This window comes from Biomphalaria glabrata, chromosome 1, assembly GCF_947242115.1.
Source record: "Biomphalaria glabrata chromosome 1, xgBioGlab47.1, whole genome shotgun sequence".
Lineage (NCBI taxonomy): Eukaryota > Metazoa > Mollusca > Gastropoda > Planorbidae > Biomphalaria > Biomphalaria glabrata.
Window position 1 is genome coordinate 63,519,183 of NC_074711.1, and position 18,995 is coordinate 63,538,177.

The 18,995-nt window shown below is 34.0% G+C and overlaps 2 protein-coding genes across 6 annotated transcripts in view; one reads left to right on the forward strand and one right to left on the reverse strand.

Annotated features, from left to right (window-relative positions):
- Positions 1–218: 218 nt before the first annotated feature.
- LOC106072618 (translocon-associated protein subunit beta-like) lies at positions 219–8,144 on the reverse strand. Of its 2 annotated transcripts, none has more exons than XM_056007402.1 (6): positions 8,046–8,144; positions 2,717–2,886; positions 1,287–1,385; positions 1,060–1,171; positions 644–721; positions 219–544 (listed from the first exon to the last, which is right to left on the reverse strand). In XM_056007402.1, the coding sequence occupies exons 1-6, from the start codon at positions 8,127–8,129 to the stop codon at positions 434–436; spliced, it is 654 nt and encodes a 217-aa protein (XP_055863377.1). In that variant the 5' UTR covers positions 8,130–8,144; the 3' UTR covers positions 219–433. The 2 variants fall into 2 exon arrangements, with proteins under 2 accessions (XP_055863377.1, XP_013088483.1); XM_013233029.2 differs by lacking the exon at positions 8,046–8,144 and adding an exon at positions 7,121–7,278.
- Positions 7,298–18,995, forward strand: part of LOC106072626 (uncharacterized) — a 34,656-nt gene continuing 22,958 nt past the window's right edge. Inside the window, exons 1-2 of one of the 4 annotated variants that reach the window (XM_013233040.2) lie at positions 7,588–7,607; positions 8,180–8,421. In XM_013233040.2, the coding sequence (XP_013088494.2) occupies positions 8,310–8,421 (112 nt within the window). In that variant the 5' untranslated portion in view covers positions 7,588–7,607; positions 8,180–8,309. The other 3 variants (XM_056007322.1, XM_056007330.1, XM_056007344.1) reach the window with 3 other exon arrangements.

Sequence of the window (18,995 nt, forward strand, 5' to 3'; positions counted from 1 at the left end):
AAAGACATCAGACTACTCAGTACTGGTTTAGTAAATGTGAATTATTGTGGCAATTTTTGGATAGTTTATAGTTAGTGACAAGCTTTTTTTAAAATAAACTAGTTTACCCACATGGCCAAGTCTTTTATTGCCCACCAACACCTTTATTAAGCTGGCCCCCTAACCAATTAAATACCTTACAATTTTTTAATGAAAGCATTACACAAACAACATTTAGGTTTGTTAAAAATCAAATTTACTGTACCTTTGTGTGACTCAATTATAGCTTTAAACATTTCATTTATATTTTTCATCAAAATCTAACAGTCACTCTTCTCACACTATCTTATGCTACAACATTTCAATGTGAACATAACCATTATCACTCCTAGCATTCTACTTCTACACACAACACTAGCAGTCAATCTGTTCAAGAAGTACAATACAGTTTCAATCAATTTTTCTTGGTTTTAGACTGGTCATATTTACTTTTGGAACTGTACCAAAGGAGAAAAGGAATGCCCAGAGATGGTAAAGTCATGAAGGCAAACACAAACCAGTCCAACTGGAAAGAGAAATAAAATGTTTTTTTTTTAAATTCATCATTTATAATAGCATGCTAGAAATTAATGTGCTCCAAAAAAACAAATGGCAATATACTTACAACATGAGGAGAGAAGCGTCTATCAAATTCCCTCTGAGGAACTATGCCTCCCTCACCAGGAAAACTGGTGTAGCCAAGCTGAAATAGCAAAAAATTGTTGAAATTATCATCTACCATGATAATAAATATATATATATATATATAATGGCATCCAGATCTCTAATAATTATCTTAACAATTTTACTTTATGAAATAAAATTCTACATTTACAGACATGCATACTGTGAAGATTCACGATGATGAACACTTGAACACTCGTGTAAAATGAGTTACTTATACAGACCAAAAATTGTATTAAACAATTTTGCGTGCCTTAAAATAAACAGTTGAAATTATTGTCTACCAAGATTACATATACATGGCATCTAGATGATCTTTATTTTTTTTTCACAAAAAAAAGTAATAAATTGTCTTACTATCCTCTCTCTTGAATCTTCTGCTGTAAGATAACTAATTTCTGCTGAAGTAAAGTTGAAGTATCCAGATTTCAGTGGCTTTAAAATGACTGCATGTGTAACATTAGAGCTACTAGGAAATTGTTAAGGTCTTATATTACATTTTCTAAGAGATTTTTTAAAAATAACAAATCAACAAGGGTCTGAATTAGAATTACTAACTACTAATACAAATTTGAAAAGGATACGGTGCTATTCTTTCCCATTCAACTTTCAAATTTCCGCTGATGATGCTGAATGAAGAATCTGGAAAACTGTTATCATTTAGAAGAACATTGAAAGCAACCCTGTTAGGGAAAAAAATGTTTTTAATTTATTGTTTTGAACTATGTCATCAGCTGCATCACTTTTACTAATAACAACTGAAGTTTTGTGACATTACTATATCTGATCTATGAACTCAATAGAAATACTCTTTTCTAGAGGGGCTGAATATAGCTCTGAAAATACTGACCCGCTTCTAAAGCACTTGAATATCTTAAATATAACGAGTGTTATATACGGGATTGCCATGCTCCAGACTTTATAAAAATAATAATTCCAGGTTAGGTTGCTAACATTTAAAAAATCTTTTACTTAACAGTGGCTTATAAATAGAAAAAAATCTTTTACTAAACAGAGGTTTATAAACTAAATAACTTTATCTTTTGGTTTTGTGAACTTGCATTAATATAAACAAAAAAATTATTTTTTTTACACTATTTTATGGAGGACTACAAATGGGCCTTTCTTTTTTTAACATAAGTTAAATTATCTTTTTCAGCCTCTTTCAGTGCATCACCCGCTTCCTTAACTAAAACAGAAATAGTGTGCTCTGTTCATTCTCTGTTTGATTGATGAATGCTTATTTCATCTTCAATAGCTAGTGGTTTCCAATTTGACAACAGATATATTGTATTTTTCCAAGTAATTTGAATATGTTGAGCTTCTTTACCGATTATAAAATTGTCCAAGCTACCAATAGATTCTAAGAGGTCTAAGATCACTGGCTTAGCTACATGCCATTTTTCTGACAAGTTAGTGGATGGCAAACCTCTCTCTTTACAGTTGCTTGTCCATGTGAAAGTTAAGAGGATTTCTTTAAGAACTTTCCAAAGCCTCTTAAAGTCCACCTTCTGTAATAAAATGAATCCAACCTATCTACTGTCATACACAAAATTTAGCACATTATCCAAAGGAATTAATTGCTGAAACGCTTAACAAAATAACATGTCAGTCAATGTTATTGCAGGTAAGAAAAATAACCTAAATTTGTTTAAAATGATAAACAACTTTGTCAGTGTCTTTTTTAAACAATTTTAGAGAGATCTTCTTCTTCCTTATTTTTTTTTTGTAGTGTGCAGATGACTAGACTAATATATGAGATGAACTGCGCACTAGTTTCCAAATCAGGGAGCTCTCTATATTGTTTTCTTTCTATTGGGGTGTTTAGGGGTTAGTGTCTTGTACGGGCCTCATGGTAAAGAGAGAGAGATCTCTACCAGTAGTTTTCTGAACAAACTTGCACTAATTGGATATTTGAATAGTAGAATGTGACTTTCTTATAATTTATTATTTGACCCTCGCTCACTGGAGTTTAACTTATATCATAGATTAGTCATATAAAATATTTACTCACTTGCTGCCAACATTGTAAATTTTGTACTCTACTGTTAGATCTTTTCCCTCAACAAGATACTGATTCAAGACATTCTTGGAAGCCAAAAGCCTAGCCTCTGTTTCTTCTTCACCGAATGATGGCAAGAAACATCCAAACGTCAAAAGAAGAGCTGCCAACCACAACTTCATCTAAAAGTATAAGATTTTAAAATTGTGATTCTGAAGTTGTTAGAAAAAAAAAAGGAGGTCACAATTACAGGTACTTTTGTTAAAAATATGAAAAAAAATAAAAACATTGATAAATGCTTAGTATCTATGTCATTAAAAAATTATTGTAATGGTTTAAATAAAATAAAAGGTTTTGTATCAGGTTTATAATATTTGTAAAAATATTTTAGCATGATAATCTACATGTAATAGACACTTACTATCACACTACACTACATTTCTCCATAATTGAAAGGATTAAGAGCCAATCAGTCTGTCAAATCCTTTTCTGGCATTAAGTTCAAACTAAATTCGGAAATATACTTTTGACTTCCTATGTAGAACACTAAACTTGTTAATGTTGTTACTAGAAGCTAAATGAGAAATGATTATTGATATTGTTGTAACTCTTGGGTAAGCACTCAACGTAAAGGCAGGCAACTCAACACAGTTTAACAGGAAATAAAGACTGTGTTTATTCACTAGGGTAAACATATAACATCCTTCAGCTTCCTCAGTCTTGCTACTAATTTACCAGTCCTTTAGACAGCTACCAGAATGTGGACCAACGACAGCCTTCCTTGCTTCGCTCCATGTCCCTTCTACAACCTTCAGGCAGCACAAAAGCTGGCTTCTTAGTTTCCAAACATTCAGACTCTTCACGATCCCTGATGCACTGTTAATCTCTCTATCCTAGTGTCTTCCTGTTTACGTTCACTAGTGCGCACAAAAATCTTACAATGTAACTAAAGGGCTTAAGGGTCTAACAATTTTACTTTATGAAATTAGATTCCACATTTTCAGACATGCCCACAGTGAAGACTCACAATGATAAACACTCGTGTAAAAAGAGTTACTTATTAAATACAGACCAAGAAGAAAGGTATTAAAAATTCTAAATACAGAGCTTCACCTGCCTAAATGTTGTGATGAAATTAATGATATTGTAAACAATCAAGTGCAATTTAAATTGTATTGATGGTATATTACCCTATCTATATTATACATACATTTGACTTAATAGAACAAATTGTTTTTTAGTTTTGGTGGTGATTTTTTTCAGGGTGATCTGCAGAATGCACAACAATGAGTACCGGTACGTTGATTTTTGTAATGTTGGCTACTATATTATTCAGATATATATAGAACTCTAGTAGATATAATTAAAGTTCAATATCTCTTTAATGTTACACACTATTAATTCTCTCTTTTTTTTTAAATATTTTCTGGATGTGAGAGTGATTGTTTTGGTTGTAAATTGGATGCAGGAACAACTTATAAAAAAAAAAAAGACAACATTGTGTTAGTGGTCCCTATTTTTTAATATATTTTGTTGGAATGGAAAAGAAAAAATGTAAATAATTTTTAAAATACAATATTTCTTAACTTAGTACATTTGTAATTGTTCATCTTATATTAAATTTGAAGAGATAAAATGCTTTTGTTTTAGATTTTTCAATATGTATTAGTATTAAGCATATAATTATAATTGAAAGGGTTAAATCTTTCATTAAATCGATTTTTTAATATATATATATTATATTATATTTCTGTTCTATTTTTCTGTTCTCAGTTTAAACTTATTTAGATCTAGGTAATACAAGTTCCTAACTTAACACTAAAAATGTGACTAAATTTCACTAAATTAAGGCTATTATTATTAATATTATACTAGATTTAACTAGATGATCTAGATCTATGTCCTATGTTATTATGTCTATATGCCTATAACTAGAGCCTTGATCTAGAGTATACTTAATAATAATAATATTGACATAGTATTGACTATACACAGAATTTACAGATTAATCATTAAAAGAGTTTCAAAAATTGAAAGAGGTGGGGGGGCGGGGTTGTCTTGTCTAAAAAGTTATCATCATTCAATAATCATTAAAATTAATGAATTAACTCAATGAGTGCGGAGCGTCTATCCCATAGACGGTCTGTCTGCCCTAAACGCACGGAACGTCTATCCCATAGACGTTCTTACCCTACCTTTGTTTTGTTGCATTTTTAAATTAAAAATTTTAACTAACAACAGTGGAACTATTTTTACTTTATAAAAGAGTTCTTCATCCTTTGTTTACATAGAAATTAGAAGCTTTTGGCTTTATTTAGACATTTATTTATTACTTTTTTTACAATGTAAAAAAACGTCGCCATGACTACGCTAGTCCAAGACACACCCACAATGTTGACTACTGAAGAAACTTTATAATTATTCTAAAAATTATCACAAATAAATAGTAATAATGAAGAATTTGATCTAGATTAGATTCAGGTAGGTCTAAATTCTAAATTTAGCATATTAATATGATTATATCTATATTATTAGTATTTAGTCAATTTAGATCTAGATCTAAATCTATTATTGTCAGTAGGCTAGGTGTAATCTGTAGATCGAGATTGACTAGATCTAAGCTTTTATCTCTAGACTTGGACTCTAGATCTAGATATATCTTTAGATCTAAGCTTCTGGTAAATAAAAAGAAAGGAAATGGTAGATCTACATCAAATAATCATCCACTGTGGGCATTTTTTCCCCATTTTCTTTTTTTTTTTAGTATTGTTTATCTGTTCTGTAAAAATCTACAACATCATCATGGCTATGCTTGTCCAAGACACACCCACAATGTTTACTACTGGAGAAGCTTTATTATTGTTTTATTTATACTAATATGAATTGTAATAATGAAGATCTTGATCAAGATTTAGCATAGGATGAAGCAGACTTGGACATTATTAGCATTTAGATTTAGATCTAGATCTAGTATTGCCTTATACGCTTAGGCTTAGGCCTTAGCCTTAGACTAGGGCTAGGTCTTGAATGTAGATCAAGGTTGACTAGATCTATGCTTTTATCTTTACACCTTTGTAGATTCCTATAGATCTAACCCTTAGATAAATGAAAACAACAGAAATGGCAGATCTAAATCCAATATTCATCCACCATGCTGGGCTTTTTCTTGGTATATTTTCTAGCAATTTTTTTTAGTATTGTTTTTTGGTAAAAATCATCACCATCACTATACTGGTTCAAGTTGCACTCCAAAAGGTTTACTACTAAATAAAAGTAAAATATAAAACTATTCTAAATCCATAATTTATCACAAAGGAACAGTAATAATGATCTATTCGATGTCTAAATCTTAGGTAAAATGAATTAGGATTTTTATTGTCCTTCATCTAGTTAGAGATTTAGGCTTTGATCTCTCGCTAGCCTATGTCTTGCACTGGTCTAGTATTAGAATGAAAGATGTTCTATGCAAATAAAAAGAAGACAAATCTAGATCTATATCCCATTGATTCAAATGTACATAATATTTGAGTGCATTTGGTTGATAGATTTAGTACTGGTATCTATTGTTATTGGTAGTAATGAAAAGCGCAATAATTTTCACTTTTTTTCTGACTAAAAAACAAGGTAAAAATAATAATATAATCAATGATTCATCATCTTTTATTGACTGTTTTATCACATTTCTTTTTGAAAATGCTGTAAATACTTTAAATAGTCTAAATATGCTGTTTCAACAGTAATACAAAGAACAAAATCTAAATTTAGGTCTCAAAAGTTCTAAAGTTGGCATCCATTTTTTTTTCTGAGTGTCATATTATTTAGATTATAATTTATATCTTATATTTAAATAGAAAGATGTTTACATTTTCACATTCTCCATTCATTTACCTTTACTTCGATACCAAATATGTTACTATAGCATCATTGGTACTTAAACAATAAATTTTTGTTTTAGCCATGTTTGGAACATTTTCTTATTTTGTAAAAAAAAGTAGCATTTTTTTTTAAACAAAACACCGCAGTCAATGAGTTAAATCATTGTCACTGTTTCTCAGTTTTACTAAATAGATCTACTTAGATCTAGCATTCATTCATATTATAATAAATTAATCACAATCATAAACTATATCTAGAATTCTAGATCTAGAAACTAAGACTAATCATTAATGTAACAAAGTTTCAAGCTTTGAGTTTGAAAGAACAACTTGAATCTTGAACAAAACAAAACGTCGGCGTCGCCACGTCACCAAGTTACTGCACATTAAAATGTATTTTTATTAATGACATGGTGCTAGATCTATGTCCAATTTATAATAAATCCTTTACGTGATCATTAAGGAATATAAAACGTTCGTTTTCATTTTAAATAACTATAAAAATAATCTTTAAAACTTTACTTTAGAGACATCTGTTTACCTTTAATCCTAAACAGCTTCTATGATCCACACCGGAGGAAGTAAAAGAACGATTATTAAAAACTACAACTAGACCTAGATCTAGATTTGATCTAGGTTTTCATCAAGCCCAAAAAAAAATGAACAAAATTAGAATTAGATCTATTCCAGACACACAAAAAAAAAAAAAACTAGACCTATATTTGAATTCCTAGTATGTCTATAAAGAATAAAAGATTTACTCTTTTTATAAAGCTTTCACACGTATTACATAAAAATAAAATAAGTTTCAAATTTATAATCGTTATTTTCTTTCGACACGACTACACACCGGTAACTGTGATAGCAAGAGAGACGAGTAAAAGGGAAAACTCGAATTCAACAACTGGTGAGTGGTGACAGTCCTAAGGCTGCGCATGACAACCACCGAGGCGCAACGAGTGCTGTCGTTTATAGGCTTAGACAAAAAATATGTGAAGAGGGTAAGGTTAGATGACTGGAGAATGGAGGTCAGTCCTCAATTTTACATTTAAAAAACGCATGACTTAGTGAGATTACGATAATAACGCTATAGTATATGACTAGGTTGCCACAATATAACGTGATACGATCGAAGTAAAATTAAAAATATAAATTTTATAGATCAAGTAGACATAAAGAAATAGATCTAGTAGACTAATTAAAGGTCTTGTTTTTCATGCTATAAATTTATTTTAGTTATCACCATGACAATACAGACTGATACCGTCTATAATTAGATATACTAGCCTAGATAATAAGTCTAACTCTAATACTATACGCTTTGCATGAGCAGTCTAAAACCCGTGTTCTAGACCTAATGTGTGCATATCTACAGACATTTATAGGCCATATCATGCTACTTTTTTTTTTTAAGGATAAATTTTTAAAGGCATTCAGCTGTTCAATCCTTAATGTGTTGTGCTTACCGGCCTGACGTACCCGAACCGTAGCCACCGTATGCCCTGGCTGTCGTCTGCTATATCTGTGCTAGGATTTTTTTTTTTTTTCATTTCTTGCTTTGCTTATTGATCGCTTTGTGTGCTCCGTGACATAATTTGAGGTCTAGACACAACAGTGTGTCAAGTGTGTGTTCATTTTGGATATTATGTGCTGGCAATACTCGACATGCATGCTCCCCTTTTGTGTTTGATTGTTGGTGCTGATCCAATGTGTGGATTTTATACACGACAATGACAGCCCGGCGGCCCAATGATATAGGAGATCTCCAATTCACTAGCAATAACGACACAATACTTGCTTCCACTTTCACACCTGGCTTGCTCACAGGATCATCATTATCAGGTATGAGGTCAATAGTAGGTCATGATAATAAAACACTGACCCTTAAATAAGTTTTAATGTCGTATGACTATATGATGATAAATGACTAAATGCATGTCATACATATAAATATATAGCATGCATGCATTATATATATATATAAGTATAGACATTATGTTCCCTTAAACCTATCAAGTATTTGTTTCTGATATCTTTAAATTATTTCTCATAACTATAATACAATCTTAAATTTAAATGTTGTAGGATATACTAGATCTATATATAATTATATAATCTATATATATATATATATATATATATATATATATATATATATATATATATATATATATATATATATATATATATATATATATATATATATATATACTTGTACTAGATTTTTTTTTCAATGTGCAAAGAATACCAAAACTTGTATTTTACTTGATAAATTGATTTAGCCTAGCAATGTCTGCTGCTAAACAATTATATTTATATGCTACATTAACACCACCTATTTGTATCTATTTGACTTTGAAATCTTACTGAGATATTTACATTAATTTTGCATCCATGCTATAGCTGATCATGAAATAAACTGTAAATTTATAAACATTATATAATGAACTTTGCTTGGTTCTATTGGACACCATGCATGCATTTTATGTTGACCTGTACATGACCTGTAGCTGTACATGGTTGAATGAAAGTTGTACATCAAACATTTATCAAAGCTCACACACATCAATATGTTTGCTGAATAAATTTGCTATTTTTATTCAATCTGTTTAAAAAGTTAGTGTCTAGTCTTGTCATTAACCCAAGTCTCCCTTTAGCAAGTTAAACTGTTTACTATTGCTATTTAGGTAGACTTGTAATGTGACTAAATCCATTAGCTGTAAAAACAATTAAAATTGTCCATTGGAAATGTTTAATCCTCATTTTATAACATTGCCACCTCCCCCTTTTCTCCTCATATATATAACATGCCCCCCCCCTCATTCCTCTTGTAACTACTGGATCAATGTCTTTGTTTTCCAGATGTAGTGAAACTTTGAGAAGATTGTGGATGTAATAAATCAGCTATATATATATTTATATATATACATATAGTCAACAATTTCTTTGACCCATGCTAGTCATTTTTTTCCAAGTTAGATGAAGATTTTTACTGACCTATATATGCCTGGTATTAAAAACAAAACAAAAAAAGCCAGAAGCTGACAAAGATTAAAGCCTCGAATCTTTGCTAATGCTAAATCTCCAGTAGGCCTACAAGTCATATTGGACAGGAAGATCAACTAATATTAGCTGTGCTAGTGGGAAGGGAGAGCATATACCTGGAAGTAAAATGAAAGTCTGCTAAACATTTATAAGAAAAAGTTTCACGCCTAAAATTTGAATTAAAAAAGTCTGTGTATGTGTGTAGACGGTGGGGCAGGTTGGCTCAAACGTTGCATCCACCGGTATATTGTTTGACCAATTGAAATCATTCTGTTCTTGTCTTTGTTGTCGTATTCAATGGCGATGACGAAGAAAATATAAAGAGATTAATTTTTGTCTTAGTAGGCCTACTATACAACACAGTCATGCATTCTTTATAGTGTTCATCCATGTAGGGTTGATGTAATAAAGGACAGGACTGCACCAATTAGACTCTGGGCGGCTTGTTGGTAAAATAAAGGGAGAACAAAATATTTCAATATGTCCCTTTCCTCAATCACCCTCCTCCTATTTTACACAGACATTTGAACGTATTGATGGACAGCTTTTGTTTAATTAAATACTGGGTTATGGCACTATTCTCCATTGGGAATTTACAGAAGGTCGATGCGACCTTTGACCTACATACATTTGTCACACTTTCCATGTTTTTTTTTTCGGTATCGGAATCGTCTGCAGTTGGGAATCGATTCATCCTACCGTGTTATTTTATTTATCTTGCCCATCCACTAATGGGGATGTGAGATTGAAGGCTTTTGTTCTAGTGTCACGGTTAGAGCTAGACAGGGGAGTAATTGAATAATATAGCATAGACTTTACTTGGTGGTTTAAGCTGTAGATGTCCTTTCGCCTCACCACGGCTTGTTTATATTTTATTGATACCCATTGTTAGGGGACACAATGCATGCTACCTGAAGTAATGCAAACCATAAGCAGTGGGATCATTTGCAACCTTTTTGTTTTAATGAACTTTTATGCCATGAAATCTTTTTGTTTTGAAAAATAATTCAATTCAGGGTTCATTGTGAGGGAAAACAAACATGGGGCTTAGCGTGATACCATTTAAACGTATCCTACTGGAGTCCATACAGAGTTAAATAAATAAATAGAAGGATTCCTGAATGCATGAACATTCTGGGTAATTGGATATGGGGCTAAATAAAGGAAAAGTACGTACTTTATGAAGTGATCGATCCTTAAACCACGTGAAAATGAAAGCTAATCAATGTAGTGCACAGTGTATCGTAATGTACCGCATAAAAATACTTTTTGAAGACATAAAGTCGTCTGTAATGAAGTATTAACTACACAAGCGTTTTTTTTTCCCGCCTTGCTGTGACCGAGTTATCAGAACTGACGGGTGGCAAGTTTTTGTGAATGAACTGAATATAGATTGATAGAGGAAAAGATATATACATGAATAATTGATGACATTGATATGATTATCAAGTCGCTTATCTGACAACATAGACACACACACACACACACACACACACAGATAATTAAAGAGACGAAAGAGAGATTGAGAAGAGAGCTTGAATTCTTCTTTCAGCGTCCAGTGTCCAGCCTATTGTTAACTACATCCATTCAATAAGAACCTGACAATCTGGTGTATGAAATCTTTTACCAACCTCACCAATGGCGTCCTTTTAATATTTAGCAATGGTATATTGTAGGAATACGAAGGACTCACTTGTAAGGCTCAGCCTCGCCATGGCAGGGGTAACCGGGCAACTAAACAAGCCCCTACAAAGCCAAATGATAATCTAGAAGAGGCCTGTCTAGTTGAAGGTTGACTTTTGGACTAAGGGGTTGGTGAGTGTCCAATTCTCGGTCTCTGGATGAAGTCCTTTGTTTAGGTCTTGTTTAAAGGTCACTTGGCTCAATTTTATTGCATTTAATAGTTGTAAATAACACACACAAAAGCGGTTTGCCATTGTGTCAGAACTTAACAAGCTACAAATTATCATGACATTGAATTGTCAATATTTGTTTAGTTTTTGAGGTCTAAAAGTGACAGACGGACAAACAGACCCCAAACAACGAAAAGCGGCTTTTCCCTTTCGGTGACCGCCAAACAAAAACTATATTCTATTATTAGTGATTTTTTGAACATTTTTCAGAAACACACTGCCATGTCATCAACGACTATTGACTTGGCTGAAATCGATGCTATTGGGCCAAGTTAATAATGTAGACAGTCATGGGAGAAATACATCTGAATGGAATTAGTCCGTTATGTGAAGGGGTCGTCTGCCATTAATAAGATGTAGATCATACTCTTGTGTAGGACCAGACTATTGCATGAATGGAAGCAACTGATAGCCTTCAATGCTGAAGTCACTTTTGGGCATATGTGTGTCACTGGGACATTTCATTGTTACACAGAGAGGAAAAACATGAGGTTGTTGTTTTTTTTTCAAACCATTGGTTCAACGTGACAAACGTACGCTTTTCCCTCTCACGTGTAGGAGGGGAGAGAAATGGAGTGCTCCAGCTATGGGTCAATATCTTGCCTTAGTGAGTCTGGCTCTATTTTAGTCTCATTCTCTTTCTCTCTTTCTTCTTTCCTGACTGCTACACACGTTCCCAACCTTATTCGATTATCTTTTGGCTATTTTTTTTTTTAACACCGACAAGTTTCGGCTTTTAGCCTTATAGGCCTACGGACCCTCGCCCTGAACACAACACAAACTCTCATATGCAGGCTATCCAAAAAAAGCTAAAAAAATAAATAAATGAGCACACAATTTCAATTTCAAAATGTTACTCACTGATGAAGCATAGATACCTTCTAGTGCATGGTCTTTGTGCATTTGATTTGCTACCCAGCTCCTTCCTAACAACAGTAGCATCCCTTGTGGTTTGAAGTTAGGATATTACATCTAGACAATGGCTTTTGTGGTGGCGCCATGGTCATTGCAGTCCGGACACCATGACCTTGTAGACAGAATGCCATATACAATGTTATACATCATATACTTAGATCTAGATATAGACAGATCTAACTCTAGATCTAGACTTAAATCTATTTGTAGATCTAGACTTAAATCTATTTGTAGATCTAGACTTAGATCTTGAATCCAGATTTAGATCTAAAACTAGGTCTAGATCTAGCTAGATCTATTCTAGTTTGTTAAAAAATTATAAAAAGCCGAACTAGTGTTTTCTCAGTATGGCCAACGAGCTAGTGATGCTTTTCTCAGCGATACACATCAACTGATACATTTCTATGAAAATCGTTAGAGTTGTTTTTGAGATCCGTGTCCAGGTTTCACCCACCCAGAAGGTTCCACGTACCCTGCATATCAAACTAAATTAATTAATTACCAATAACTGATTAATTCGTTAATTTATTTTTATTGATTCGTGTATTGTGATCGACTATGAATAATTACGCTGAATTTTAACTTGACCCGAGAATGGGACGTGGAAGAAAAAAAAAATTCAAAAATAACTCAACACATAAAAAAACAGATCTCTCAATAAGTAGCATTCATTTTTTTTTAAATACCAAACAAAATAATTAATTTCCAATAAATAATTAACTTATTTAGTTAATTTTTTAATTGATTCATGTTTTTTTAGATAATTGTGTAAAGTTCGAACTTCATCCGAGAAAAAAAACAAACCAGACAGACAGAGTGAGTTGATATAAGCTTTGTAAAAAGCAGAAATAAGTTCACCCATGACTCTTGTTCAGAGGGGAAACTTCACGTCTATGACCTCAATGTCCATTTTACAGTTTAATTCAAAATTTAGGGGGAGGGGCTTACGTGGATGCAGAGCCTCCGAGACTCGAGCTCAATTCTTTTATGTCTGAATTATTAATTTGGGGATTTTTCGGGTCTGTTGGAGAAATTAATGGCGGTTAATGTCTGCTACATGAACACCTGAACTTTGACATCCTCTCATCCTAGACCACTAGCGACATAGTGCTTAGTATAGTCACAGAAAGAAAGCTCTTTTTCTTTTTTCGGGTAGTCACGCGGACCCAATGAAAATTGGTTCAGATGTGAGGACAGCTAGGGCTGAGCGTATCGACAGTGCAATCAATACAATTAATCGTCAGAACCTACGGTGATTCTGCCACCTGGGGCACGTACCCTGTCCGAGATGGGTGACAGCTGGCGCATTTAAATAATTCTCAGACCTTTGACTTTGAAGGCTGGAATTGGTCCACTGCTGTGTCCTTACATTTAAGTTCAACAAGTTTCTTGTTTGGAATTGTGACTACAAAGAACTGAACCTAGACAAAATATTTCGAAATCGTTTCATCTGATTAAAGGGATAAACCAAAGACAAGTACAAAACTAACATTGTGGTATATATTCACTTGAATACATTTAAACCATTACTTCCCAGCCTACAGCTTAAACTGACTTAAGTTTCAAATATTAGTTTAACATTTTATTTCCATTACTTTTCATGCTCCACATGACGCTTGTACCGGTACTTATTCATTTGAATCTCTCCGTGACCCAAACTGTCACCTCCTGATTAGTCCTAACGTGAGTTTGCTTCCTTTATTTTTTAAAAAACATTTTTTATAATGGTGGGCAGATTTAGGGTTATTGTCAAGTCAACATAAGGCCGCCTAATAAACCTTATTTATAAACCAACTATCACAATATTAATAGTTCAGATCTTGGGACGCCATGAAATGCGAGATATTCCGAAGAAAATTGACTCAGTTGACTATTTCAATTCTTGGTTTCAACTAGAAATAGCACAACTATCTCGGGATTGCGAGTCTCTGGCATGTTTAGAATACAACGCTTACTTATAAGTTTAACAACAAAATCATTGGGCCAGTGTAATGTATCGCCAGATTTTGTGTTAAAATCACATTATGTAACGCCAGTCTTAGAGTTGAAATTAGAAGGAAAAACTTTAAGGCACAAAGCAAGAAAAAAAAATATTAAAAAAAAAAGACCATACCTCCTTTACACAACTTATAGAGCGATTATTTTGCTCTTAATAACTAATGAATGTTAGATTTTTTAAAAAAAGGAACATTGTTTACCCCGCCCTATTCTCCCCACCACTAGAAACAAATCATTGTTAAACTAAAATGTTATTTAACCTTGGTTAGGCCAATAATAGAATATGCATCCTCTGTTTGGGACCCCTCAACTCAAGAAAACATTAAGAAACTGGAACAGACACAAAATAGAGCAGTGAGATTCATAACAAACGAATATTCACATTTGACTAGAGTAACACCTTTAGTAAAATCACTAAATTTAGAAAGCCTTCAGAACAGAAGACTCAAAATTAAAGTAGCAATTATACATAAAACACTGAACTATAATCTTCAAATACAAAACTAAATTTAATAAAATACTCAGAAAGACACAAAGATAAAGGCACATTCCTCGTTCCATATGCTAGGACAAATTTGTAAAAATGCTATCCAGGAAAATCAGTGACTTAGCAGAATTTAGGTCATCGGTTAATATGCATGACGCGTAGGACGTAATCATCTTCTTTTTTTTGTCGTAACGTCTGTACTATATAAGATAAGATAAGAATGTGTACATCTACTAGACTTTATAATATTTTATTAATAGCCCATTAGAAGACGGTACGCCAAATGTTCTTGAACATTCATTTATTGAAGCTGAAATGAGGAAATACCCTATGACGTATAGCCTGTTTAAGTAAGTACTTTCTAGTCATTTTTTTTATAGGCCTACTTTGAAAAATTATAACGTTCGAACGAGATAATCATTAACTGTCAAATTTTTAGGAAAATCGTTAGAGCCGTTTTCGAGCACCGTGTCCACCCACCCAGAATGTTCCCCCCCCCCCCATTCGGAATTTGCGACCTGAAGAAAGGTATTGTCAAAAAAACACTTAGGAAAAACACAATCCCCCCCACCCCCACCCACACACACCACCTTTCTTGAGCTCCGCCAAATACAAATAATTCGATCAATGGATTTTAGATGTTAGCTGTGCCCTTAAGTGCGGTGACAGTAATGTGTTGCTTTTAGCACTGCCAGTGTCTACTCGTGACACAACGTTAGTTATGGCATGTTAAAGTATCCAGATATCTTGGTGGACTCATGATAGGAAGTGACGTTCTTTATGGTGTTCTTACACCTTGGTGAACAGAAAAATCAATTTGACTCGTGAAACACCAAAACTAAAAAACACTCTACCAATATAAGCGCCATGGTTGAAATAGCTAGTAGATTAAGATCTATATACCGGTACAGGTATTTCTCACGCCATGTGTTTTGTCTAGTGAAGGTAGCTTATAAGTAGACCACCGGTTGAGAGCCTCCGATTTAAGTCGTATGAGCGAAATGCAGGTGGAGGAACTTTTAGGCAGACGCGTGCGTGTCTGAGGGATGCTTCCTATGCAGCCCACTCTAGATTTGTATGTAGTTTACAATCGAAGGTAACTAGAAATGGAAAGGGTTGATGTCTCTTTTTATATGTAGATGTACAGCCAAGTAGAGCAGAATCGCTGTGGAGATGTCCAGTCAATTAGAGCAGTATCGCTGTGGAGATGTCCAGTCAAGTAGAGCAGCATCGCTGTGGAGATATCCAGTCAAGTAGAGCAGCATCGCTGTGGAGATGTCCAGTCAAGTAGAGCAGCATCGCTGTGGAGATGTCCAGTCAAGTAGAGCAGCATCGCTGTGGAGATGTCCAGTCAAGTAGAGCAGCATCGCTGTGGAGATGTCCAGTCAAGTAGAGCAGCATCGCTGTGGAGATGTCCAGTCAAGTAGAGCAGCATCGCTGTGGAGATGTCCAGTCAAGTAGAGCAGCATCGCTGTGGAGATGTCCAGTCAAGTAGAGCAGCATCGCTGTGGAGATGTCCAGTCAAGTAGAGCAGCATCGCTGTGGAGATGTCCAGTCAAGTAGAGCAGCATCGCTGTGGAGATGTCCAGTCAAGTAGAGCAGCATCGCTGTGGAGATGTCCAGTCAAGTAGAGCAGCATCGCTGTGGAGATGTCCAGTCAAGTAGAGCAGCATCGCTGTGGAGATGTCCAGTCAAGTAGAGCAGCATCGCTGTGGAGATGTCCAGTCAAGTAGAGCAGTATCGCTGTGGGGGGGGGGGGTGACGAACAAACACAGAATGGAGGCCAGATTGAAGAACTAGCTCAAAAGTAGTCAAACAATCTGTTGATACAAGATACTTGAAATGAAATGGTTTCTTGCTTGCTGCTGAAATGACTATTATCACAGATACACACATACACACGTCCACAAAAGAGATTGGACCATGCTACAGTATTTAAAATGCGCTATACAAAAATAAAATTTAAATATATATCTCCATGTCATGCCATTAAAAAATGTGTTGAATAACTGACTAACCGACAGTCATTGCTAATGTCTACTCTGAATGCATAACAACAATGATGATCATGTTTTAGACTTTGTTCAGTCTATTGTATGGCTTTTTGCTATTACATTTAGTTCATACGATTCAGGCATAAATTGAATGAAACAAAACTGTCAGGCTTAACTTTAGAGAGACTGTTAGATTCTGTCAACTAGAGCATTGGTTCCACATTATTGATCAACCGATGACACTTCAAGTCTTCCAACGAATGCACTGAAACCTACTTGGCTCCGTACATAACATTGGTAAGATCAAAATCTGGCGTGTGCTGAGAATATATCTCTGACAAACTAGAGGAAGGGGCTCTGACTCAACCGACCCTACCTTTAGGAGGAGTTCGGGGGGCGTAGGCCTACATTTCGTGTGAATTATCCGTTGATAAATTTACAAGTTTAAACTATTTAGTGATATTTTAAACCTGTTTTGATATTTTATTGCCCCGTTCATTTCAAATTCATTATTTGGAGCAGGTTTACAACTTGAAGTTCTTATAAAACCAAGGAATCATTACTAATTGTTTTTTAAAGTAGGAGGGATAAAAAAATCTATTCGTTCTAGCAAATACACACACACTTTCCCCGCTCCAATATAATCCAAAAGAGTTTGGCGGTAACGTAGACGTCGAGCAGAAGACAATAGCGTCCTTGAATTTTAAAGACAATTACAATAAGGTCACATTTTTGTGCAATATAATTCAGTTATGAAATGTGTTAATTTTGACATTATTTCTCATATTTAGCTCTTAGATTTATTTTCCCTGTTACCTCTTCCCGAATTTTTCCCAATCTCAGATATTTCTCTTGTAAAAATGAGTTTATGACTCGCTTTTGAAAATAACTCATTTCTAATTGTAATTTGTTTGAAATACACAATTTTAGAAAGTTATTTAAAACCTCTCCCTGCTGTTCTATTTTGTAAGACAAATAGTTTTATAACAAAGTAAGGTGTCAAATTTATTGAACCAACTTAATAGCTCTACTAAAAACTGCACTCCCCCCCCCCCCCCCCTGGTAATTCGGGTTAGGGAATAGGGCCCTCCTCCCCTCCCCCCTTGAAAAGTTGTGAACTGGTCCTTGAAGGTCGTTGGCTAGTATCTATATAGTTACAATATGGTTTAAATTTCACCTTGGCCTTTCATTGTTTGCCTACTCCATGGGCTATTTGGAAAGAAAGGGTCATTATTTATTTATGTAGGCCTATATATTTGTGTTGCTACAATTGAGACTAAATATAAGTAAAGGACTCGTATAGATCTATATTAAACTATTTCACTCTTGACTTCCTCAACTCTGAATCAATATACAAGTTGGCCCTGAGTAGGGTCACGTTGGCTAGTTACGTCCATAAAACCCGCGTGCTAAAATTAGGTGCTCTGCTTTGGTCATTCCTCTGGTAATCATACGCTGCTACTGGTTAATGGGACTATTTAAAATAACGGAAATAGGGTTTACCGCCATTGATACCCAGACTGACTTTTTTTTAACATGTTCTTTATGTGGATTAGATTTGTGCTCTGTGTATTGTAAAAACGTTGGTGTGTGTGTGTGTGTGTGTGTGTTTGAACGTGCATCTATTGTCACTTGGCATAGTCTTGCTTGTCACGTGACATGACTGAAAGCAGTCTGCCATGTTTAGGTAAGGACACTAAGACATGGTTAACGGGTGACACATAACTGCGACAGTTATTGGAATAACTTGACAACGATCCAACTCAATTTGTTGTATGTGGCTGGTCTAGCGACATTTGATCTCTCTCTCTCTCTCTTTATCTCTCTCTCTGTCAGTTTCCTTATGTTTATACATGTATAACTTTTCAATATTAAAACAACATAACGTTTTATATATTTTATACATCTTATGGTAAAATTATATTTAAGAAAATAACTTTATATTCCCAAGGAAATTAATTTTCCATATTCACATAATAATTCACTCCCAAATCAGGAAGATGGATGGAGATTCAAAACACTACAAATGCTAGCATAACAAAACTTTGACATTGTTTCTTTTTG

Bases quoted from the DNA above. Each gene is read 5' to 3' on its own strand.
- LOC106072618 (XM_056007402.1), bottom strand. From the start codon at position 8,129: ATGAAAAAAAAAAAAAATCCTAGCACAGATATAGCAGACGACAGCCAG. The intron at 2,887-8,045 runs GTAAGCACAACA...TTATACTTTTAG, and splicing joins GGTTCGGGTACGTCAGGCCG to ATGAAGTTGTGGTTGGCAGC. The intron at 545-643 runs GTAAGTATATTG...TTCTCTTTCCAG, and splicing joins GACGCTTCTCTCCTCATGTT to TTGGACTGGTTTGTGTTTGC.